The sequence below is a fragment of the Vicia villosa genome, linkage group LG1 (assembly GCF_029867415.1).
Source record: "Vicia villosa cultivar HV-30 ecotype Madison, WI linkage group LG1, Vvil1.0, whole genome shotgun sequence".
Lineage (NCBI taxonomy): Eukaryota > Viridiplantae > Streptophyta > Magnoliopsida > Fabales > Fabaceae > Vicia > Vicia villosa.
Window position 1 is genome coordinate 250,321,685 of NC_081180.1, and position 24,512 is coordinate 250,346,196.

At 34.3% G+C, this 24,512-nt stretch overlaps 1 protein-coding gene across 3 annotated transcripts; it reads left to right on the top strand.

The window, feature by feature from the left end:
- Positions 1–7,941: 7,941 nt before the first annotated feature.
- On the top strand, positions 7,942–13,124 carry LOC131645145 (uncharacterized protein At1g10890-like). 3 transcript variants are annotated; one of them, XM_058915804.1, is made up of 5 exons: positions 7,942–8,110; positions 8,280–8,495; positions 9,922–10,137; positions 12,344–12,563; positions 12,656–13,124. In XM_058915804.1, the coding sequence occupies exons 2-5, from the start codon at positions 8,359–8,361 to the stop codon at positions 12,920–12,922; spliced, it is 840 nt and encodes a 279-aa protein (XP_058771787.1). In that variant the 5' UTR covers positions 7,942–8,110; positions 8,280–8,358; the 3' UTR covers positions 12,923–13,124. The 3 variants fall into 3 exon arrangements, 2 of the variants coding, with proteins under 2 accessions (XP_058771787.1, XP_058771788.1); XM_058915805.1 differs by lacking the exon at positions 7,942–8,110 and having other exon boundaries at positions 8,353–9,802; XR_009296884.1 differs by lacking the exons at positions 7,942–8,110; positions 12,656–13,124 and having other exon boundaries at positions 8,353–10,137; positions 11,953–12,486.
- Positions 13,125–24,512: the final 11,388 nt, after the last annotated feature.

Below are 24,512 nucleotides of genomic sequence, written 5' to 3' on the forward strand. Positions count from 1 at the left end.
AATGTTATAATTTGTATGTGTTTGATATGGGTGGTTGTGTTTGATGAATGTTGCTATACTATCTGAATATAATTGATTTGGGTGAATAATGTATGAATGAGGTTGTATTGTTTATATTCCTATAACATTTGTTAATGCGAATGAAACTCACCCTTAATGTTGTTATTTTGAGATTGAGGAGTAGCTTTTATGCTTGGTGAGGATTAGCTCGTCAAGTATTTCATTAGAGTCAGTTGGGTCTGTGTCATGCTTTGGTCGTGTAACATTGGGGACGTTATGTAGAGTTATTTGATAAACTCTTACTGTTGGGTGTTTTGTTTATGATTGTATGTTGAGTCTACGACTCTGGTTGTTTCATTATTCAGATGTTAAAGATATTTTCCGCTGTGTTAACATGTTAATCTGGATAATTTTGGTTTGACGTTCTCTTTTATGGCATGACATGAGTATGGTTTTATTTATCTGGAAGTTGTAATGCCCTTTTCATGTTTTACTCTGATTATTGTTGAATTTTCTGCGGGTTTTAGAAGGGTGTTACATGCTTGCACGAGGATTTAGTCGAGGAGCGTATCGGTTATTTTTCGTTTTGTTTGGTATTGAGTCAATGCTCTGATCATGTAACACAGGGGGTATTTGAACTCATGTTTGGATGTTTGAGATATTGTTCTATCTATCTTATTTTAACATTGTATTGGATATGTTATGTTAAGTGACCTTGGTGCCTATGATTGAATTCATATGACACATTTAAGGTTAAATACATTTTTAGTCCCTATAAAATTTTTCTTCAATGAATGGTCCTTCTAAAATTTTTATGCATGCAATTTCACTCCCTGCTATTTTCTAAAATTTTAAAAACTGATTAATTATCCTTTAATTTTTAAATTTTTGAATAATATTTTTTATATATGTTTAGAATACTGTAAAATATTTATTTACCAAGTTTTAGAATTTTTTAAAATGAGAAGAATTAAATATGAATTTTTCAAATTTCAAAAAATAATGATAAAAGTAATGAAAATCTCAACTTAGAAATTAAATTTTGAGTTCTTTTTTTTTTCCAGGAACTTTTTAAAACATTATGAACATGTCTGCAAAATAATCCTTCTAAAATACACATTAGTTTGACAGCAGGGACTGAAATTACATGCATAAAATTTTTAGAAGGACCATTCATTGAAGAAAATTTTTAGAGGGACTAAAAATGCAGGGTCACATATTTATAGGGACTAAAAACGTATTTAAACCACACATTTATAATATGATAATGTCATTATGTTGGTCGATGATTATAGTATGGGATATAATCATTGAAATGCTTGAGAAAATATTATTTCGTTGCGATATGCATAATTGAGAAAACATGAAGTTCGATATGTGTTATAATTTGATCAGGTGCATGTTAATTGTATGTTTATGTTTGGTTTTCAATTGTATTGGAACGACATGTGGCACCCATTATTGCATGCATTCTATTTTACTCTGTGAATATATATGTATATTTAGGGTTTAAAAAGGGGTGTTACACCAAGTTTATCAAAGGTATTTATTTTGCATTGTGAGTTGAGTCAGTTAGGGAAACACACTCGTAGTCAATTTCCCAACCGAGTCAATAAAAGATCTCCGTCCCTTTTTGCTTTAGTTCACTCCGACGTCTGGGGTCCATCGCGTATTGTCTCTAGTATAAAGTCTTTGTATTTGGTTACCTTTATTAATGATTTTTCAAGTTGCACATTGTTATTTTTAATGAAACTAAATTATTTTCTATTTTTGAACAATTTTATAATGAAATAAAAACTCAGTTTGGCGTGTCTATTCGTACCTTAAGAAGTGATAATGCTTGTAAATACTTATCCCAACAATTTCAAAATTTTATATCCAACAATGGTATACTCTACCAAACATCTTGTCCTCATACACCTCAACAAAGCAGGGTAGCCGATCGTAAAAATCGGTATCTCGTAGAAACCAATCAGACCCTACTTCACCATGTCCGAACGCAAAAAAGATGTTCCACTTCAGTTTTTATGGGATATTGTGCTGGTGACATGTTACCTTATAAATCACATGCCCTCATCTGTCCTTAATAATAAAATCCAACATTCAATCCTTTTTCCCATTCCTTTTTTCAACCAATTCCTCTCGAAGTCTTCAAGTCTACATGTTTTACACATAATCTCTCTCCTGGTCTTGGTATAGTATTAACTCGATCACTAAAGTGTGTCTTTCTTGGTTCTCCTCGATCCAAAAAGTTTATTGTTGCTACTCACATACTCCACAATGATACCTCATACCGACCAATGTCATCTTCTTCGAGTCTGTTCCGTATTTCGAGTTCAGCCACATAACTTTGGATCCCACACCCCTTCTAGAAGTTATTAATGTCTTGTCTACCATTATTCCCATTAATCTATGGATCCTGACCCGATAGATATACATATGGTTGACCATGCAATTCTCGACCACTTCAAACATATCAACATCATCACCTAATGCCAGTCGTAAATGTCCCTGAGGTCATATATGTCCTTGAGGTCATATATGTCCTTGATGTCCTTGCAGACTCTCCTCCGACGCCTTCGCCATCACCGAATCCGATTGTGCAACCTGAGTTTGAACTTCCAATTGCCTTTCAAAAAGGTATACGTCAAACATAAAATTCTTCTCCATATTATATTGATCTATGTTATGAATGTTTTCCCTTTTGCATTATACTTGCTTATCTTTTGTTTCTATTCTTAAAACTCCATGTGAAGCGTTATCTCACTCTTAGTGCAGACAAGAAATGATTGATGAGATGTGTGATCTTTAAAGTAGTGGTTTTTGGGAATTGGTTCCTCTTCCCCTTGGGAAATCTTTGGTAGGTTGTCGCTGGCTTTATTAGTGAAGGTTGGTCCATAAAGTAAGATTAATCGATTTAAAGCTCGCTTGGTAGCCAAAGGATACACTCAGTTTTTTGTGTTGCATTATAGTGATACTTTCTCGCTTGTAGCCAAGATCTTGGGCGAATCTACACCCCAGCAAGCCCGGGCACGCGTCCGGGCTCTACCCCTCCTTTTGTTGTATACTCCCCACCTAATATTTGATTTTTAGACAACTCGAAGGGAAAAGTTAGTAATTTTTAGAAAAAATTAGTAAAAATAGAGTGTGAAATTTTTTGACAAAATCAAGGGCAAAATTAGTAGAAACATGTGTAAAATTAATAAAAATAGGGTGTAAAATTTTTCCCATGCTCCCTAAAATTTCTGGCTCTGCCACTGGCCAAGATTGAATCAGTTCGACTTTTTCTCACCACTACAGCCATTCGACATTGGCCTCTTCATTAACTTGACATAAAAAATACATATTTAAATGGTGATCTTGAAGAGCAATTATATATGGAGCAATCTTTCTTCTGGTCTTGATATAGTATCAACTCGATCACTAAAGTTTATCTTTCTTGGTCATCATTGATCCCAAAAAGGTTATTGTTGCTATTCACGTACTCTACAATGATACCTCATATCGGCCGATGTTACTTTCTTCAATTATATCCATATTTTGAGTCCAGTCACATAACTCTGGAAGCCCTTCAAGAAAGTACTCCCAGACCCTTCTGAAAGTTATAATGTCTCATCTACCATTATTATCCATCAGTCTATGGATCCTGACCTTGTAAATATCCCTACGGTTGACCCCGCACTTCTCGACTACTTCAAACATATCAACGTCGTCACCAATGTCAACCGTACATGCCCCCGATGTTATACCTTTCCCTGAGGTCATATATGTCCCTAAGGTCATTGCAGACTCTCCTCAGACGCCTCTGCCATCACCAGATCCGATCGTGCAACTTGAGTTTCATCTTCCAACTGCCCTTCGGGTATACGTCAAACACGAAATCCTTCCCCACATTATATTGATTTATGTTATCACCGTATTTCCCCTTTGCATTATACTTGCTTGTCTTCTTTGTCTTCTATTTCTATTCCTAAAACCCTAGGTGAAGTATTATCTCACCTTGAGTGCAGGCAAGTAATGATTGATGATATGTGTGCTCTTCAAAGCAGTGGTACTTGGGAAATAGTTCCTCTTACCCTGGGAAATCTTTGGTAGGTTGTCGCTAGCTTTATACAGTGAAGGTTGGTCCATATGGTAGGATTGATCGATTTAAAGCTCGCTTGGTAGCCAAAGGATACACTCATATTTTTGGGTTGCATTATAGTGATACTTTCTCACCTATAGCCAAGATGGCTTCAATTCGACTTCTTCTCGCCATTGTAGTCATTCGACACTGTCTTTTTCATCAACTTGGCATAAAAATGCATTTTTACATGCTAGTATTGAAGAGGATGTATACATGGAGCAATATCTCTCCTGTTCTTGATATAATATCAGCTCGATCACTAAAGTGTGTATTTCTTAGTTATCATCGATCCCAAAAAGGATATTGTTGTTATTCACATACTCTATAATGATACCTCATATCGATCGATGTTACCTTTTTTGAGTCTGTTCCATATTTTGATTCCAACCACATAACTCTGAAAAGCCTTTAAGAAAGTACTCCCACACCCTTCTAGAAGTTATTAATGTCATGTCTCCCATTATTCTCCATTAATCTATGGATCCTGACTCGGTAGATATTCCTACGGTTGACCCTGCACTTCTCGATCACTCCAAACATATCAGCATCGTCACCCAACATCATTTATACCTGTCCCTGAGGTCATATATATCCATGAGGTCATCTATGTCCCTGAGGTCATTTCAGACTTGCCTCTGACACCTCCGCTTTCACCAGATCCGATCCTACAACCTGAGTCTGATCTTCCAATTTCCTTTCGAAAAGATATATGTCAAACACGAAATCCTTCTCCACATTATATTGATATATGTTATCATCATCTTTCCCATTTGAATTATACTTACTTGTCTTCTTTGTCTTCTGTTTCTATTCCTAAAACTTTAGGTGAAACATTATCTCACCCTGAGTGTAGGCAAACAATGATCGATGAGATATGTGCTCGTCAAGGCAGTGGTAAATATGAACTGGTTCCTTTTCCCCCTGGGAAATATTTGGTAGGTTGTCAATGACTTTATACAATAAAGGTTGGTCCAAATGGTAAGATTGATCAATTTAAACCTCGTTTGGTAGCTGATCGGTCACCATTTCTATTAAGTTTCCGTCTTTCATCCAACACAAATTCATCATTTCGGTAACACATTTGGTTGTTATTATTGCTTTTAAGTTAAGTTTATCATGTTTATTAATTTATGATATTGCATTGCATTTTGTATAGAGTTTATGTTAAAAGATCATCTTTATGCCTTTGTTTGGTAGTGTTAGTGTTTCAGGTTGATGCGTGTGATCATAGGAAATAATGATCAGACTTTGGGGACTCTGGAAGGCTGAGAGATGGAAGTTTTTGAAGAATCTGGAGGTCAACACGGGCCCCCGTATGCATCAACACGGCCCGTGTTCAAAAGCTTCATGAATGCATGAAAATGCTAAAGTCAGTGGATCAACACGGGCACTCGTGTGAATCAACACGGTCCGTGTTGATGGGCCTGATGCAAAACACAAAGCCACGTGAGTCAGAAGATCAACACGGGCATCCGTGTGAATCAACACGGCCCGTGTAGATGGATGCGGACAAAAACTTCACTTTTTGATCTATTTTATTCTGTCTAGTATTTAGGGTACTTTGGGCTTTTTCCTAACACTGAGACTGATACTGAAGCTACTTAAACAAAGTTTGTGTAAGGAGAAGGGGACTTTTTGACAGACTAGAGAAGAGAATACGATAGAAGATTGGCGAAAGCAAGGGTTTGGGAGAGAAGAAGATCTTCATGAACGGAAGCAATTGAAGATTCAATCTCCTCCAATTTCTTGTAATGTCTTTATTCATTACTTTGTTTTCTTTGAATACTATGAGTAGCTAAACCCCCTAATGCTAGGGGTTTGACCCTGATTTTACTTTGTAATGACTCTGAGTTAGTAATTGCAATAACTATCATGTTTTCTCGTTGTTAATTTATTCTCTTGATATTTTTAATGCTTTTCCTTTCGGACAAATTGGAATTGATGTATGATTATCATTTAGGTTAGACCACCATTGATAATGCTTTCATGAGAATATGCTATAATAGGTATTACCTAGGACTAGGAATACCTTATAGCAACCGGATATTCTTGATAACTTAATTGCTTGATTTCATCGTAAATTTCTAAGGACTTAGGGTTTAGGATGAAGGATCAAAGGTTTTTTCACTAAGGACTTAGGATCAAACAACCTTAAGAACCGGTAATTGATTATTGAAAATAAGTTGTTGCAATAGAAATTCCAGAGTTGTTACAAAGTCAATCATCCACTATCCCTAGCATGTTACTCATATTTGTTAAAGAGTCAATTTCATTTACTGCTTATTCTACTTTTCGCTAAGTGATAATCACCAAACAAAACCCAATTGAAGTTTTTGTTTAATTGAACCTTGAATTGAACTCATTATTCCTACGCAGTCCCTGTGATCGATATTCGGGGAATTTCCCCTATTATTACAAGAGGCAAAATAGTACACTTGCTATTTTACCGATCAGTAGCAAAGTTGTTTTTAAAGGTGTGCAAGACTTGTTACCCTTCTCTTGTTAAGTTTCTCTTTTTACCTCTGATGTTTCTTCTCATCAGAGTCTGAGGATTCTGTTCTGAGAAACACCATGTCTTTTATTGACCTCTAAACAAGATTGCTTCTGATTATTCTTACCAGAATACGCTTTCAGAGCCTGCTCTACCTCTCTTTTAGAGTTTTTCTCAGTCAGACGCAACTCTTGTGCCTCTAGACTACTCTGCAACTCTTCAATTCTCATGATGCTCAGGTTCTTAGAATGTTCAATTAATACAACAATGTAATCAAACTGAGGTGTAAGGGATCTGAGTATCTTCTCAACAATAACTTGTTCAGAGAGCACTTCTTCACAAGTCTTCATCTCATTGGTGACCACAATCACTCTGGAGATGTCATTTGGTACTTTCTCATTGTTCTTCAGGTTGAGATTCTCACATTGCTTACATAGACTCTGAAGCTTCACCTTCTTCACTGATGCGTCACTATCGTAACACCGTACCAATGTGTCCCACACAGCCTTCGCCGTCGTTGAATAAACGATCTTCTCAAACACATTTGTATCCACACACTGATGGATGTAGAAGAACGCCTTATGATCCTTCTTCCTCAGTTCTCTTTGCGTGTTTCTTTGCGCTTCCCTTGCATCCGCAACTGGCGTGTAACCATCATTGACGAGATTATGAACATCTTGAGCGCCAAACAACACACGCATCTGAATCATCCATAAATTTCAATTCTTTTCATAAAATACTGGAATCTTTGTGTTCAAGCTACCATTTCCGCCATTCATCTTCGCTCTTGTGCAAATTCACTTATATCTCGCCAACACTCATGTTTCTCAGTCTCACTGAATCAAGAAATGTGATTCTGTTCCAATTTCAATCGTAAATTCAATGCGAATTCAAGAAACAAAATCAATCACACACGCCTCACGTAGACTCGTGTTTCGTAGTGAATCTAACCAAATTGTGATACCAATGGTTAATGCACAAGGTTGAAAATGAAGATGAAAGATGAAACAGAGAAAATTTTAACTAGATTTCTTACTCAAAATAGAAAACGGTTACAAATAAAATTCTACTTCTTGCACACTGAATCTTAAGTTCAGTATTTATATTACCAAACTTAATCAAAACGGCCCTCCGTTATATCACCCTAGAGATAAGATGATTAATCTCGAATTAATCCTTGAATTTATTTATTTTTTTATTAAAAAAGAACCTTAAAAGCACGGCTACAATACACGGTTTGGATTCATGTCAACGACCCGTTTTGGTTTTTTATTTTGGGACAAAACGACTCGTTTTGAGTTTAATAAATATAAAACGTAGTTTGGTCTTTCTTCGTCCCTGTCTTCCTTAAATTCCCTTTAGGGTTTGCAGAAATTCAATTTTCTCCCAAATCATCGCAATTCCTCCCTATTCTCCTTTCCAGAAATTCAACTCCATACCACCATATCTCTCTTCCTGTATCTCTCTATTTCAAGTTTCCCTTGATTTCTCGGGTGAAACCTTCTTCTCACTTTTTCCCTTTTAATGGATTTCACTTTAATTTTTAAGCAGTTCGAATAATAATTAACTAATTGATATGATTTGGTTCTAATAATCATATAACAACTTGATAATCGGTTAATTGATGATTGGATAATTGATTGTTTTGTTTTGATTTTGCAGGGAAACTTTTTGTTTTGATTTTTTTTCTCTTAATTGTGAAAAATATATCTTGACGTTATTGGGGATCAGGTGCTGGGAGATGCCGAGAGACTTGTCGCGATCCCGATCGCCTCCTTATAGGCGTAGGCGTTCACCGTCTCCGGCGGGACACAGATATAGTAGGAGGAGCAGAAGAGATAGAAGCCGATCTCCGTATTCGTCGTACTCACGTAGCAGGTGATCCTGTTTGGATGTTTATTTTTCTGTGATATAGTGTACTAGTATCTGTTGTTGAGCCAGAATGATTGGGGATTCGTGTTTTTACAAATTATTGGTTGTGTATTTTTAACGCCTTATTTGTCGGTATTTTGATGTAATCTTTTATGATGTAAACTATACCCAGTGGCCGCTGTGTATTAACCATCCATGTAGCTGTTATGTTTGCTGAGAGAAATTATTTTCAATTGAAATTATGCAATCTACTATGTCTATTAAATAGTCTCGCTTTCAGTTCTATAGGAAATGAATTTTAAAGCACCGTGATCATGGATGAGTTATTAATGATTTTCAAGCAATAAATACAAGGAGAATTATTCAATTAATTAATGGGGTGTTAGGTTTGTAGCTCGCATAGGGGTATAGGGCACCCAAAATATAAGGAATTGTATAGAGAATTGTACTTGAGAATTTGCCAAGGGTTGTTTGATTAACCAAGGGTTAGCTTTGAGCTAAAACGTGTAAAACAAATGTTTTAGCGAGGTTCTTCATCTTTCCATTATAATAATGTCTTATTTAAGTGCTAAAGAGATTACAACCACATAAGAAGAATATCTATGATGGAGTATTTGTGGAAAACTGACAATTTGCTTTGTTTGAAGAGATGCATATGTCACTTTGATGACGACATAGAATTGGGTAGTTATCACGCTCTGAGGACTACAGAACTATTGTGTATTTAAACTAAAACGCAGTGGTCATTGTTGATAACGCTGGTTATCTGTGGAATATAATTTGAATTCAATATCGTCTTTGTAGTTTCTTATCATTCAGCTTCTTTTCTGTACGTGTTCAATTGGGTGAATGGACAGCTAGATTTCTTTTATTATGCCATATGGATTTGTACTTCTTCTGTTAAGCTCTTTGAGCATTTGAGAAACTGAATGAGTTGTATGCTGTTATGCTGGATGATTGACATCACCAATATTCAAGTATTTGAAGACCTTGTCATAAGTGTCCGGTGATGGTGTCACTCACTCTTATCACTTGTTTGTTAATTGTTTTTGGGTTTCTTTCTTTGTTTGGTTTTCTATTTGTGTGTGGAGGTTGAAACTCATAAATAAAACATACGTCGAGAATTATGTAGCGAGCAAGATAGGATATATGATATTCGTAACAAAATAAGAAACATCAGTTTCTTCTCATAACATGTCAAGTGAGGGATATGAACAGGTGGTTGGTTCTGATGAGTGTTTTTTCATTGCTCGATTGTGAGATTTGCTTCTTCGTATGATAAAAGATGGAGCACACAATGATTATTTTATGAGGTAACTGTACATGTTTCCGTATTCACATGCTAGATGGTGGGCTGGCTTTATATTCACATAAGATAGCTGTTCGGTTTAATGAGGGTTCGTTGCTTATAGTCATCTTTATCATCCCACAGGAGAAAAAGTCGTTCTATTTCACCAAGAGGGCGCAGAAGTCCTTCTACATCTACTTGGCGTCGTAGAAGTCGATCTCCTACTGCGAAACGATACAGAAGACAAAGAAGTAGGAGTACCTCATTGTCTCCTGCTCATAGATCTTCCAGTTCAAGCCTTGGGTCAGTAGAGCAGAAAACTGCGATTGAAAAACAAAGGAAAGAAGAAGAGAAGAAAAGGTAGATTAAAAGTTTATCATTTTATTATATTTCTGCCTTTTGTTCAGTTTTATCTGATTTGCTCTTTAAGATGGAAACCATTAGTTGCCTCTTCTGGGTTTTTATGGGAATTTCAGTATTTTATGTGTAAATTATATTATATTGCTGAAACTTTAGAACATTGACGTTATTAATGCACATAACTCCTATACACAAAAGGTGCATTTATTGGTAAGAGTTAAGACACCGACTTGTTGGGAATTTGAAAGGAAGGTTATTATGGTAAACCTTTTAACCATTTACTTTCTTTTGTTAAATTGCTATAGCTGGAAATTGGAATGCTCTACTCCCAGGGCATCTATTGATTTGTATTTTGATTAATTTCATCTTGTATAGAAAATGTTTGATATGATTCACCACACATGTACTAGGTAATAGAGATTTTTCCCTGCTTTTGCTGTTATCATCTATAGGCTATGCTATTATGTTTTTCCCCTATTGCTTCTCCACCCACTCCTTAGTCATATAATATGAACATAATGAACATTATGGCCTTCTTGACTGTAACAAAAATAAAATAATAATTATGTAAAGGAATAGGATATTGCATTTTGTCTTGCACCTCATTTCTTATGAAGCTGAAAATATCTGTCTCCTTAGTGGGTGTCGGTACATTCTTTCTAGAAGAGGTTTCTTGTCTGAATTTTCAGAGGGATCGGAAACCATACTTTTTTTCTAGGTTTTTTCCCAGATGTTCTAACGTGCTCGTTGTTTTTGGAGGATTTCTTATTCTCCCTTGCTTTTCCGTTTGGATTTTTTCTTTCAACCCAGAACGGAAAATATTGCATCTTACTTCTCTTTCTTTCTCTATTGTACATATGATCTTAATTATGGACTAAGCTTCATCCTTGCTGGTAGTAAGACTCTGTCATCTTTTCTACAATTTTCTCATTGTAGAAAAGATGACAGTCTTACCTTGGTTGGCTTGTGCATGTTTAGGGAAGATCTTTAGAACCACTGTCAAGGAGTTTCACTGGATGTAGGATGGTTCAATAAAAGAGGTAGGGAATACCATGAAAAACTATATGTCAACACCATTAAAAGATATCTGTCTCTACTTTTAAGTCACTTTGGGAAAAAAATTTGCCCAAAGCCGTTTTACAATATCAATGGAACATTGTTTCTTTTTCTATCATAACTTTTTACTATTTATTAATCTCTCTTTCTCCAATTTTTTTAATCTACTTTTTTCGTACCATTTATGAAGGGTAATTTTGTAAACTAACTCATTCTCTTTTCAATACAACATTAACTAACTTATAATTTAGAACAGAGGTAGATGATAGATGGTTGTTTTTTGATCCATGTAGATTTGCCTCCATCAAGTGGGATACAATTTAGGAGGGTATGTTGCTTAGGATTTCATCTTTTTTTGTACACCGAGAAAGATAATTAGACACGAGACCGTGTGACCCACCTCAAAGAGTCTAGGAACTAAGCTGGTTTACAGACTGGGTTCTTCTCAAGTTTGAACATTTTTTTTCCAGTTCAATCCTTTGGTTGCGATGCTCATCCATTGCTGCTTTTCATTTGTAGCTTAACCTTGGCATTTTATTAGTGTAAATTGCCGGCTATGAAGAGTAAATATTATTTTCAACAGTATAATAGTGTTGAAACATGGTTTGTCAATTGACTAGATGCTTTTATCACTTAACTAACAAAAGAATTTGACCTATTTTGCACCAACTAAGTTGGCAAGATGTACAATTCAAAAATTCTAGCATTTCCATAATTAGTTTAAAACTGCAGCATGTTACTTTAATTTCTTCTCCACAGGCTTATCTGAAGGAAGGTACTGCTATAATTCAACTTGTTATGTTTGATGATCAAATTGGCTGCCTCATTTATCTACTGTTCACCAGTTTTGAATCATTTGTTTGGATCAGGATTCAATAGAGGTATGCCTTAAAAGCATAACCATTTTTTAGTGCCTTTTGTCACCATGGAGGTTAGTTTGTCGTTGATTGTGGTTTTCTGTTGAGTAGTTTAGGAAAGTCTTAAAAGAAAAAGGTCAGAATGTAAAAGGGAGAAAAAATTGAAGCAGACATGTTTATTGTCTTGTTTCTATGTGAGATGCCGATGATAAAACATTATTGAGGCTACTTATGTGTGGCATTCCCCGTTTGACTATCCATTTCCCCGCTTAACATTTGGTATGTTTTCACAGGCGTAAACAGGAAGCCGAGTTGAAATTAATAGTTGAAGAGACTACGAAGGGGATTGAAGAAGCTATTTGTAAGAGAGTTAATGAAAGCTTGAAATCTGAGGAGGTTCAGGTGGAGATTCAAAGACGGTTAGAAGAGGGAAGAAAGAAACTTAATGACGAAATTGCTGCTCATCTTGAAAAAGAAAAAGAAGCGGCTCGTATTGAGGCTAGACAGAAGGAGGTATATACATGTACTCTGATTAATTCCTTTTTATGGATCAAGCATAAAGCTATCAGAAAAGCTTATGTTAATATTTTTTCGCCGATCTGCAGGAACAAGCCCGTAAAGAGAAAGAAGATCTTGAAAGGATGCTTGAGGAAAACAGGAGGAAGGTTGAAGAATCTCAGAGAAAGGAAGCATTAGAGCAACAAAGAAGGGAGGAGGAACGATATAGGGAGCTAGAAGAGCTACAGAGGCAGAAAGAAGAAGCCATGAGGAGGAAGAAACAGGAGGAGGAACAAGAACGCATAAACCAAATTAAGTTATTGGGAAAAAACAAATCGCGTCCGAAATTGTCATTTGCCCTCGGATCGAAATGACACCTGTGCAAGTATTTTTTAGTTTATCTATAGCATTTTGTGCTTAAATCTGTATTTTGCATATGCAATTTAAGAAAATCACACAGCCTCCTTGGCAACTCTGACATCATTATTACTATTTCCAATATGTATTAGATTTGAATTTCTCATGGCAACTTAATTTTCCATGAGTCCTTGGCTAGTACTACTATTTTTTGTGAAACCCTTCTCTACCAGATTTCACCTTTTTAAATTTACAAAATCTATACCATCTCAAAAAACTAATCATGATGCAATTATACTCAAAATCAATAATACCAATCCAACTAGCCATCTCCTTCCAAATCAAAGCGAAAACGCCACAAAAATGCAAACTATGATTCAACGATTCCCTCTCCAATCCACAAAACACACAAGCAATAGAATAAGGAAAGGAAATACATCTAATAAGAATAATAAGAAGATCCCTTGTGGTCATTCTACGGATAAAACACCTCCACCCAAAAGCCTTAATCTTTTGAGGCATATCCAAATTTCAAATAAGATTAAAAGCTTTGACAAACTCCTTTTCGGAACCAAAAGGAACATGAAACACATTTGAAATAGCATAACAACTAACCGAGAACACGTTGTCCACTTCTGCCGACCAAACCACACCATCCATGCCCGAAACCGCGGGCTGAAAATAATGCAGAAACAGCCCCAGGCGCTGCACTGCAGTGGCAGCTGCCGAGCTGTTTTGAGACGAAATACCGAAGTCCCCCTACACTCAACCAGGAAAGACATTAAAAATATAAACAATGACACAAAATAGGTGTAAATGGGTGATTTTATTGATTTAAGAAACCAAATGCAGAAGGGAATACAATTCCCTAGAGCCGAGTTTCAAAAAATTAGGGAATTTCTTTTCCCACCTTTTAATGTTCTTCCAACTCTCTGGCGAAAAATCAATTTAATCGGGACTCACACACTCATGTTGTTCCTCTATATTCTCTAACACAAAGGAGATATTAATGAACGAAGACTTGAGGGATTTCTAAGAGAGCCCAGGCTATGAAGAAGGGGCCGAACCTTTAGGCTATGTTTGGGAGTTTGGAGGAGAAGAGAATGAAGACTTTGAAAAATTAGAAGGATTGGGCGGAAAGAATTGAGTGATTTTGGTTGGGAGGAATTTAGAGAGTTTGTTTTTATTCATAACACCAAACATCTCCTAATTTGGGGAAACTCAAAATTTGTATTGAAGGAGTGCTTTGGAGGATTTTGGAGGGCTTACATAAATTTTCAAAATATCTTTTATGTTATAGTATTCGAAAAATTAAAAATATAGTAATGATATACACTCTTTTATCCTTCCATACAAAATCATTTTTTAAAAAAATGTCAAATACTTTTCCTATACTTGTTAAAAATTTCGTTTTCGGAAGCCCTCCCCTCCAAACTCCTAAACATAGCCTTAGAAGTCGGACTCTCGATGTAGAAGAAACGGTCCATTGACACCCGTGCTATAATAGGTGCCATTGATTCTAATGGGTAAAATGAGCTTTTCAGCGAGGAAGGAAAATTGACGTTGATCTATTTTGATTTCTAGAATAATTAATTTATATTAACCCTTTTGATTTCCCTTTTGCAGATACGACGACTTCACTAGGTATGGTAAGAACAAGATTTGGTTATGCATCTGACCTTTAATTTTGATTATAACAATACGTGATATCTTAGAGAACAATTTTGTACCCTAATGATTTCTGTATAGTGTGTAGCTTTTGCTTATAGGTTCTGACTCTGATAGTATGGCGTGTGATGTCATCAATTTTTGGAATCAACACACTATGACTATGAAGAGTTACAACGTGTGCTTTACAAAGACAGGTCAAGTTCTGGAACGCTCTTTGACTATGCTTCTGAAAGAATGCTCATTAATTAACTTATGGTTGTGAGTCTGATAAGAGAGCTTATGGAGAATCTTAAGCTTTACATTTGGCTCAAGTTATGAAGAATAAGTTTTGAAGACTTTGAAGACAAGGTTCTGGAGAACAAGTTTTGAAGATTCTGAAAAATTCATTTTAGCATTTGATCCTTCTAAACATGCTTCATCTATTTTCATTCTGAAGCCTCTGAAGATTAGAAGATAAGATCAAAGGTTTTACGTGAGACAAACATTACATGGTACAAATTAGATATTCGTTCCACTCGCATGTTTTACGGTACATGGACTGTACTACGGTACAGTGTTGTCTACCTCTCCGCTGACTGTTATGAAGAATACAAGTAATAAATGTGAGACTCCATCTTCACCCTCTAACGAATCTTTTGATGCCTATATAATGAAGACATAGAAGATTTCAAAAGAACTAACGAACTTGAACAAAGTGAACAAATTTTTGAATACGCTCAAACTCCATTCTTTTGAAAAGCTGTAATAGCAAGGAACTTTTGTTCATAAAATTGCTTAAACACTATTGTGTTATCTTTTCATTTAATTTGTGTAATCTGCTTTTAAAAAGTATCTTGTAAACACACTCTTTATATTTCAACTTGTAAGTTGATTGTGTTCATTGACGGGTAGTCCTTGTGGTTTGTAATCATTTTGATTATGGTGGATTAAGTCTTTGTTGAGAAGGCAAAATTACCTTGGCGGGTGGACTAAAGTAGCTTAGTTAAAAGTGAACCATGATAAAAATATCGTGACCTTTATTTTTATTCCTTGTTCTTCCTTTGTTTGTCTTGGTTGAGAAAAAAGTTTTAAATCTTGAAACCCAATTCAAACTCCCAATTTCTTGTGATTCCTTTATCTTCATGGCTGTATTGAGGAATCTCTTTAGTAGAAAAAAATATCAACAGAGAGCTAAGGTGGTTACTTCCTCTCCTTCAGCTTCTTTCTATACTATTCATGTAAGGGAACATCTGAAGAAACTTATGGGTGATACTTGGGGTCAATATGCGACTCTCTCTTCTTTTGCCCCTCTAGGTCGAGGTCAAAATTCCTCTTTTGTACCGCATAAAGGACCCGATGATTAGGTTCTAGTTTCTGCTGATAATGCCACGAGAGGTCAGGATTCAAATGCTTCCTAGGGGGATAGTCTAAGCAAGAGGCTCAAGCCATCCGATGTTTTCCCTACAGAACTCACTGTTCTTGTTGTGTGGACACCATTTACCCCTTTCAAGTTTATTGATGTCCTCCAATCTCTGACACCACACACTTTAAAGGCACATGCCTATGTATTTGAGCGGGACCTTGTCTTCCTCTAGAATCTCCTTGACGCCTAAAAGATGGAGCTGATTTCGGAGGCCATCTTCCATTTGCAGCGTATCGTTTGATGTCCATGGCGGATGCGGGTTGAGGGGATGTTCTTACTTAAGCTAATACTCTAAAGAGAGAGACATCTGGAAGGGGAAGTTTGATGAAGCCTCCCATTGCCACTCGTGGTTGCATGAGAATATTTCTAACCTCCATAAAGAAATGGGTAGATTATCTGGTCTACAAAAGGAAGTGGAATCCCATGATACAAATTCTTCCCTCGCCTGTTTGTCTTAGTCGCGGACATCTCCGGAGGCCAAAGACACGGTCATTGAGGAAGTGAAGGCTTCTTTGGAGGCTTTGACTTCTCAAATGGCTAAAACTAAAGACGTTCTGAAGAATGAGAGAGAGTCTCACTATTACAAAATATACATTTTACAAATCATCTTACTACGACCATTTAGTCAACGGTAGTAATTACTCATTTTAGGCGTTTTTTATTAATTACTAAAAGACATTTCACCATGATAAAATCTAACAACCGTAGTGAAAATTACTTGGTGTGACAAGCTTCGAATTCCAGTACCAACAAATTTATTTTTTTGGTTATAAAATGGGCGAGTCACTTATAATCTTATATTTTATGAAATGTACTTACATTTCGTCACGGTTGTTTTTATCAATCGCGGTGAAAAATATTACCTATATATATAAGTTAATGTTCTCTTGTCTAGTACAGAACAACTGTCTCTTCTCATAAAACAAAACCCTCTCTCACGCCTTATGCCTAATCTCCATTTAAGAGTTGCATACTATTTTTTTCCAGAAAACTCCAACATATCTTCTTCAATTATTATGGATCAAGGAAAAGTATTACACAAAACTCATTTCTTCCACTTCCTCTTCATATTTCATGTACGTGAGACATTTTTCTTGATATTTTCACCTTTTATGTTATGAGTTGTGATATTTTTGATGTATTTGTTGAGATATGTCAATATTTTTCTTGAGCTATGTCGTGTGTTGTCGTTTTCGTATAAATCATTTGTTGTTGTTTGTGTTATTGTGAATGTTGTTATTTAGGTATATTGGTGTTTTTGTTTAACTCATATATGTTGTTGTTTGTGTTATTGTGAATTTTATTGTTTAGGTATATTGATGATTTTGTATAGCTCATGTTGTTGTTTGTGTTATTGTAAATGTTATTGTTTAGGTATATTGATGATTTTGTTTATCTTATATATGTTGTTGTTTGTGTTATTGTGAATGTTATTCTGTATGTATATTGATGACTTTGTTTAACTTATATATGTTGTTGTTAATGTTAGTTTTTGTTGATAAATGTTGTATGTTGTTGTTTAAGGTAAGTTATTGTGAATGTTGTATTGTTGATGTTTTTGTTGAGGCATGTTGTAAATGTTTGTGTTATTGTTGATATTTTTGTTGAGGTATGATGTAAATGTTTGTGTTATTGTTGATGTTTTTATTATTTTTAATGATATATCTTGCACATTGCTGCTTTCATTATGTTATAACACAGCGTGCTTTAACGGATGGCGGATTTTGGCGGGCCGAGCTTTGGAGAGCGGCGTGCTTTACCAAATATGAGTCTTTGTGGAAAATAGATTATTCGCCGCTCTCCAAAACTCGGCCCGCCAAAATCCGCTGTCCGTTAAAGCACACCCCTCCTATTTGTTAAGTCCGTCCCACTTTAAGTCCTTCCTTTTTTAGTTACTCCCTCCGTTCCTTTTGAAGTGTCATTTTTTAACTTTTTACACATACAAAAAAAACTAATCATTGTTGTTACTTTTTAAACAATAATTATTTTCTTGCCTATAATTCCCTCAATTTTTATTATTTTATTTGACTGTTTTTCTCTCTCTCTATAATAAACGACTAGGGGTAGTTTTGACAAAGTAACAATTCTCACTACTTTTAAATTAGAAAGACACTTTAAAACAATTTTTTCTTTCAAAAGTGACAATTAAAAAGGAACGAAGGGAGTAATTCTAGTCATTCCAATTCTTGATGGTTTTATTTTATACATTTATTTGTGAATATATGCAATATTTTTTAAAGTAAAATTTGTTTAAAAGATGTTTTATAAAAAATTATTCTAAAAAATAAGTAAGAAATTTAATTGAAAGGTAAAAAAAAACATATTAATCTAATAATTAAAAAATAGAAAAAATAGGCTGACAAGATTGCCGTCTGCCAACCCACCACTTTGGGGGGGCGGACTAGATTTTTATGAAAAAAAGAAGCATATTAATCTATTAAAAAACAAATTATAACGTTATTAATATCGTAGAGTGATAAAGATGATTTGAGATTCATATGCCTTTCTTAAAGTACTTAGCCTTAATATTGTTCGAGGCCTCTGGTTTAGGGTTGAGCCCAGACCTATTCTTTAATGGACCAGAATTAACGCATATGACATTACCGAGTGCTCCTCAGCCGCAAGGGTTCCTTCGGTAATCGCCGCTTCCTTTGCTAAGGTCGTGCGATGATCGACTAGTGTTTGTTTGACAGTGTTGACGACAATTTCCTAGAAGTACAACAGAGACATATGCTCACCGCCCTCCTACCTTGTTCCCTTTTGATCGACTTCGATGAATACATTTTCTCGTGTTGATGAGTGGTAAGATTGATATATGCCTGACAAAATTGACCTCTTCCGCTAACTTGCACTACGTGTCCGTTTTCTCGTCCTCTTATATATCCCAAGGTGCATCGGGATATCGGGACCTCCGTCGCCGCTAGAGTCGTGATTTCGATGATATCATATCGAGAGTTTTATCTATCCTTTTATGGTACCGGGGTCCTCGATTCCATTTCTCGTTCTTGTTTGCTCAGATCCACAAGGATTTGACCATAAAGACTTTTCTTTATGTGGTGATTCCTCCTTGCGTCTTCAACTATAATCAATTCTTAAATATCATAATCAATTATACTTTTGATAAACTAAACCTATCAAAATTAATTTTATATATCTTTAGCATTGTTTTTATCTATTCCAAAATAAAAACCAAAGACACACTTAAAAATTTGAATTTGAAACAATGTTGAATGTAAATTGAAAACTCCATTGAAATTGAAAGAAATAATTGTAGCGAGTAAGTACTGACTGTTATGTGTTGTTGTAGTTATGTCCTTGGTTTTCAGAATGTCTGTGGACTGTGAATGAGTGTAGGTGTGACCCATTTATTTATCATCATTAACATATAATTTCCTTGACCAGAATCATGCTGACACTTTCATGTTCCAACCAATCAAAATGTGCCACGTCAAGAGACAGTATACGTGGATCTTGCTTTGCTTCACCGGCCCCCTCGAGATGCAAATGCCATGCAGAGTGACAGTACCTACACATACTGCAACGCATTCAAATCGAGCAACTGATGCACAATTCAATGCAATCCCATGCTGTGTCCTCTCACGTTGACTCATTAAGATTAATAGTCTCATCTCATGCACTGTATAGAAAAAAAAATGAAAGTTTGGGATGAAAGAAGAAAAGGGTTTAGAAAAATAAGAATGGATTAATGGAAAAAATTTGAAGGACTTGGAAGAGCTTAGTTTCGAAGGACTTCATGTTATTTATTAATTTGGAGAACTCAAAATTTTTAAAATACCAAGATTTAAAAAAAAAACTATATAAATCAATTTTATAATTTTTAATTTAAATTGTTATAAATTCTAAATAAATTAATATTTTATAAAATTATTAGTTTTCTTTTATAGTTTTTTCTACTAATAAATTAATAATTTACAATTAAAAAGTTATATTTTAGTATAATATTATTATTATATGAACAAATGATATAAATATATTTTAGAAATAACTAAATGTTATATTCATTGAATAATTTATGTATTTGGACTATATATAGATTAAATAAATTGGTTATTCAATAAATTTAAAATATTAATTTTTCTTATAAATTGATTGAGAGAGTATTATTTTAATTCTATTTTCTAAATATCTTATTTAATTGTGAATTAATTTCAAATATTCTCAAATTCTCAAATTATTTATTATTATTATTATTATTATTATTATTATTATTATTATTATTATTATTATTATTATTATTGTTATTACTATTTTCAAAATTTTCCTTGATGAATATTTTTATAGAATTTTTGAAAATGAATGTTCGAATAAATCTTTAGTAAAAATATAATATTTTAATATTACATATCATGATCAAATAAAAATATTGTTTTATAATATATATTAGAATAATTTAAAAAAACATAAATTCATAATTATAAAATTAATAAATTTGTGATTCAAATTGAAATTGTTAATATCGAGAAAATATTATAAATGAGAGATAAGTTTTCAAAAAATTCTCATTTTGAAAAAAATTGTAAGTAAACTGAAAAGGAAGTTATAATGATTAAATAGATTTTTTTTAAATTAAAAAAAACTATCGAATGAATAAATACATAATTGTCACCTCAACAATAAACGCTACATATAAGAAATAAATAATAATGCAAATATTTTATGATTTGAAGAACCAATTTATTGATTAAAAAAAAACTAATTTTATAAAATTAAAAGATTAAATAATTAAATGATATATTTGACCAAATTAATATCATTGAGATGTACCTTATCAGTCATGACCTAGAAATGCCATACTTTAATGTTTTTATTACGTATTTACCCTTTTTACAATAATTTATTAGTATTTATCTTAAAAGCTGAAAAATCTAATAAGACCAAATTGATAAAGAAAACTCAATAAGATTAAAGAATAGGAAGACTTTTTGTCTTGAGAATCTTTTAAGATAAATGAGCTTTTAAAATGGAATAAAAAATTTAAATAACAATGTTTAAAAAAAAATTTACCAAAAAAACAAGTGTTTCAGAAAATTTACCAAAGTGTCTAGGTTTTGCGGGACCCCCTAGAGTATGCGCCAAACCATTTGGCGCATTAGTACAATTTTTTTTTGAAATAGCCAATTCATTTGGCGTATAAGTATTAGTAAAAAGTAAAAAAAAAATAAAATAAAAAAGAAACATCCACATTGGCGCCAAATCATTTGGCGCATACACTTAATTTTTGTACTAATGCGCCAAATGGTTTGGCGCATACTCTAGGGGGTCCCGCAAAACCTAGACACTTTGGTAAATTTTCTGAAACACTTGTTTTTTTGGTAATTTTTTTTTTAAACATTGTTATTTAAATTTTTTTTTCTTTAAAATGAATCAAAGAATATAATACTTTTTGAAAAGAAAAATTCTGCCACTAAAAGTTTTATAGGAAAGATCGAGGAATATCATGTAATAATAATAATAATTCTAAATAAGAAATAATTTAATTTAAATGAATGATAATATTAAATTCCATAATTTATGTCCTAATTAAGTTGGCTGTATTCACATAAAGAATATCAATAAAAGATGCCAAAGTGCCAAAGAATAATGACCGTTGATTGAAGAAGAGCGTTGATCACACGTGTTAAGAATCCACCTTAGGTTAGGTTTTATACATATATATATAAATGTGTGTGTATATATAATTTCTCTATGATTCTATAGGTTATGATTTTTTCTGAGATGAAAAATCATATATGGTGAAATGAATATGGAAAAGAGAGATTGTGGTTGATAGGAATGTTGTTTGGCTCGAGGTAACCATCTCAACTTCTTTGATATCTGATGTGATTTTGTCAAACTCACTGTGAATTTGCACTAACGATGTTCAAAGGTTTGTGGTCTCGGACCAGGCTTCATTCCTGTCAACTCGATCTCTTTATATCTCTCTCAAGAGTTTGATCTTCTGGTAAGGTGATGATTTGTTCTTAGTTTTTTTGCATGAAAAAAAGTTTATATAAACATTTGTCAAAATTTTTCTAATGAACCAGAAAGATGCTTATACCTTTGTAGTTATTGTTTGTCTTCTTTCTTGTGGTTACATATCTGTTAGTCTCTTTCTTTCTAGATAATTGAGAGTTTCAGCATATATGTAGATTTAATATATTTATCTAGGAAAATGATCTATGTTTATTCATTAAGCAAGAGTCAAGGGGATTTGTTTTGAGGCCAAACTTATGATGAATGAGTACACCACAATGATACTATTACTTTGAGAAAGTATTGTACTTTTCATTCCTCTATGAATGCAACTTTAGAAGGAAAAGGTTGTGCCTTTAGAATTCCTTTCTCATTATTGAGAAAATTTCAAAATATTGTCCTATTTCCAAAATTCGTTTTTTACAATTTTTTGAGTTAATTATATTATTAAAAGGAGTTTGAGCAGCAAAATGATAGAGATGAAGAAAAAGTCATAAGAGGTACAAATGAAAAATAAAAAGATATGGGAGAGAAAAAGCATACATCATAGATCATAGATTTATACCAGTTCGATTTAATTGTTTGGCCTATTTCTGTCTCCAAAAATTTTCTCTTGAGAATTTTCCTAATAATGTGAGATTTTCACAGATTATGTCCACAAACCTTTTTATAATTAAATGCTGACTAACCAAACAAGAGATTTTAGCAGTTTGATCTCCAAACCAAACACGATTTTTTGATAAGATAATATTCAAGCCAAATGGAGTTTTTAACAGGTTGAGATGACAACCAAATAGAGATTTTAACCAGCTCATCTCAAGATCCAAACATAAATTTTAGCTGCTCAATCTCAAGAATAAAACAATAATTCCTTTAATGATATTACAAAAAAAGATGAACTCTCTTTAGCAAATTATAATAATTAGAGTACCAGAATTCTCACATATATTTTTCATTCCAAAATATACCTTAAACTAGTAAAAAAGAATTTCACTATGAAAAATGCCAATATATATAATATACATATATTTTTCCATTATAGGATATTCTACATGCGGTATATAAAAATGAAAGAAAAAAGTGGTCGACAAGGATACTTTCGTAGAGAAATGGTCTTTCAATATTTAAGCATTTGATCCGGCTGAATTGGCTTCCTCGAGACAATCAAAGGACGCTGAAAATACTCCAATTAATGTAAAACATTCTCAAACGGCTATGAGATTTCCCCAAGTCTGGATCTTGTATAGTCGGCCAGTCATTGGGATAGAGAAACATTTATTGATGTTAAAGTTTCCAATCTTCCTTGCGACGGTCCTCACCAGATGAGTCACTAGACGGGTCAGGAAGCCATGGAGCTTAATGGGGACCAAAGAATCCCTTATAGATCACAAACCCCCTCAAGCCGTTGCTTTATATCACGTTGCTTCTCAAACCAAAGAGCTTCCTAGTGGCCAGTCCCACTAAGGGCCAAAATGACAGAGGCACACAAGGTATACTGAGTCAGAGTCGATTGTTCTTCCACAAGGACGGACCTAAATAGGTTGGATAATATGAGAATCCCTCTTCTAAAGGAGGGGTCTAGTGGTCTCTAGAGGAGTGGGAGCTCAACCCCGTCAATAATGGACGTGCAGGGAAACCCGACATACGCGAGAGTGTCAGAAGCATATTCAAAGAAGCGTCACTCCTTGTTGACCATGTTCTCTGTCTCATAAGTTGGAGTTTCACCTTATTTTTCATCCAACCTGTGCACAAACATTGTTAGTGAAAATACATCATGAATATGCATTAAAGGCAAATAAGCCAAGAGATTCCAGAGCTTACCAAAGATGAATTTTCTTTCTTTTTGGGAACAGGCCTCCAGCAACAATTGAACCTCGATAAGGCACTACAAGCATTTTCAACTGGACTCATATGTAGGGGCACCACCCCAGAAATAACCTAGGTTATTGGTAAAGCTCATCAACAATTTATTTTGGTACATATCTTCTGTAGTTAGGTCCTATTCGTTATATACATTCACACTATTCCCCATAAGAAACTGACTCTTAAACCAATACTTGGGAAACACCTTAGCACATATGCCTTCTACTTCATCCCCAACAGTGTGGGCCTCAAGATGGGTAGGGGTGATTAGAAAGAACTAGTTTTCAAAGGGTAGTAGCTCAGGAAGAGTCTCAATACCCCGAACGGTCGGTTCTAGGGAGAATAATCCTTTGATACACCCTCGAATCACATGACTATGACATCATCGAAAGGTATGAAACAAAAGGGTTAGAGAAGGTATCTCCTTCAGGTATTCACCCCAATACTGGTAGACTTTCACATACACCCAACTTGATGGATTAAGTTGCGAAGGAGCCATTACTAGATGGTTAAGAATTTCCACCTAAAAAGTAGTAAATGGCAAGCGAACACCCAAAACATAGAAGATGCACTCATAAAAGGGGATGGCGAAATCTCCATATTCACTGGATATCCTTTCATTCTCGTTCGAGGTCAAAACACCCAAATGTGAAGGTGGACCAACTTTGAGAAAGGTTCCATCAAGATTGAATACTTTA

Bases quoted from the DNA above. Each gene is read 5' to 3' on its own strand.
- LOC131645145 (XM_058915804.1), top strand. From the start codon at position 8,359: ATGCCGAGAGACTTGTCGCGATCCCGATCGCCTCCTTATAGGCGTAGG. The intron at 8,496-9,921 runs GTGATCCTGTTT...ATCATCCCACAG, and splicing joins TCGTCGTACTCACGTAGCAG to GAGAAAAAGTCGTTCTATTT. The intron at 10,138-12,343 runs GTAGATTAAAAG...ATGTTTTCACAG, and splicing joins AAAGAAGAAGAGAAGAAAAG to GCGTAAACAGGAAGCCGAGT.